Source organism: Pteropus alecto, unplaced genomic scaffold (assembly GCF_000325575.1).
Source record: "Pteropus alecto unplaced genomic scaffold, ASM32557v1 scaffold185, whole genome shotgun sequence".
In the NCBI taxonomy this organism is placed as follows: domain Eukaryota; kingdom Metazoa; phylum Chordata; class Mammalia; order Chiroptera; family Pteropodidae; genus Pteropus; species Pteropus alecto.
The window spans coordinates 5,683-6,608 of NW_006438088.1; the positions used below are offsets into that span (position 1 = coordinate 5,683).

General features: G+C 52.6%; 1 protein-coding gene across 1 annotated transcript in view; it reads left to right on the plus strand.

The window, feature by feature from the left end:
- The first annotated feature begins 516 nt into the window (after positions 1-516).
- The window catches only part of LRP11 (LDL receptor related protein 11), a 35,096-nt gene continuing 34,686 nt past the window's right edge, over positions 517-926 (plus strand). The window contains exon 1 of the mRNA XM_025049249.1: positions 517-579. Coding sequence (XP_024905017.1) covers positions 517-579 — 63 coding nt within the window. The remainder of the gene's footprint in view (positions 580-926) is intronic.

The following is a 926-nucleotide window of genomic DNA, read 5'->3' on the forward strand; positions in this document are numbered from 1 at the left end:
ACACAAAGGTCTATTTTTCTTCTATTCACTACCTGTCAACCCACTGGTCAGGTGTGCAAGCGGGGAGTACAGAAGCAGAAAGCTCGTTGTTAGAATGTTATGTTCCTATGGGTGATTGTCCATGTTCCCATGGGCAATAGCCAGTATTCCCATGGGCGATGGTCAAACAGTAATTCTCAGCTTATATACAATTGATTATTTTTCATGCCACGCAAGCAAGCAGGGTTACACAGGCTAAAATTGGCAGTTAGCGTATGGGCTCATTGTTATAAGTTTCATGATTAACAGAATGCGGTTAGGGATTCCAGAATCTAGGCCTAAGGTTTAGACTTCCTTTGTCCAGTTTCAGGTTTCAATTATCCTTTAACCCTTTCACATTTCAGCAGGCTGTCACATACTGCCTGCCCTCGACTACCCAAGTACAACATCCCGGGAACCTAAGGTGGAAACAATCAGGATGTTGGCGGTGAAGGAGTGAAGGTGGTGTCTGCTGGTTCCCTAGCTGAGCTAGCCAGCATGTCTGGAGCAGTCCCTGAAGATGCAAGGATTTGTGAGAGCCTCGTTCTTCTCCCCGAGTTCGTACTCCTTTGGACGGACACCCTGAGCCTTTCTGGCTGGTTAGTAAAAGAAAGGTTGGCTTTGATAGAAACTCTGTCCCGCCTCCAAGAGCCGCAGGCGAAGAACCACACTCCGCTTAGGATGACCGAAAACTCATACAATTTACAGGCTTAATTCCCTGCGGGGACAGAGGGTGGAAGTGAAAGGATGGAACAGGCCGCCGCAGGCGCGGAGGGAGGGCCCGGGCGGGGCTTGAGAAGCCTCCGCCGCGCTTCGGTCACTGTTCCCAGTCCCGGGGCCGAGCGGCTCCGGATCCGTCTTGTGGGCACCGAGCGCGCCGCGGGCACAGAGGCGCGGGCGCGCGGGGC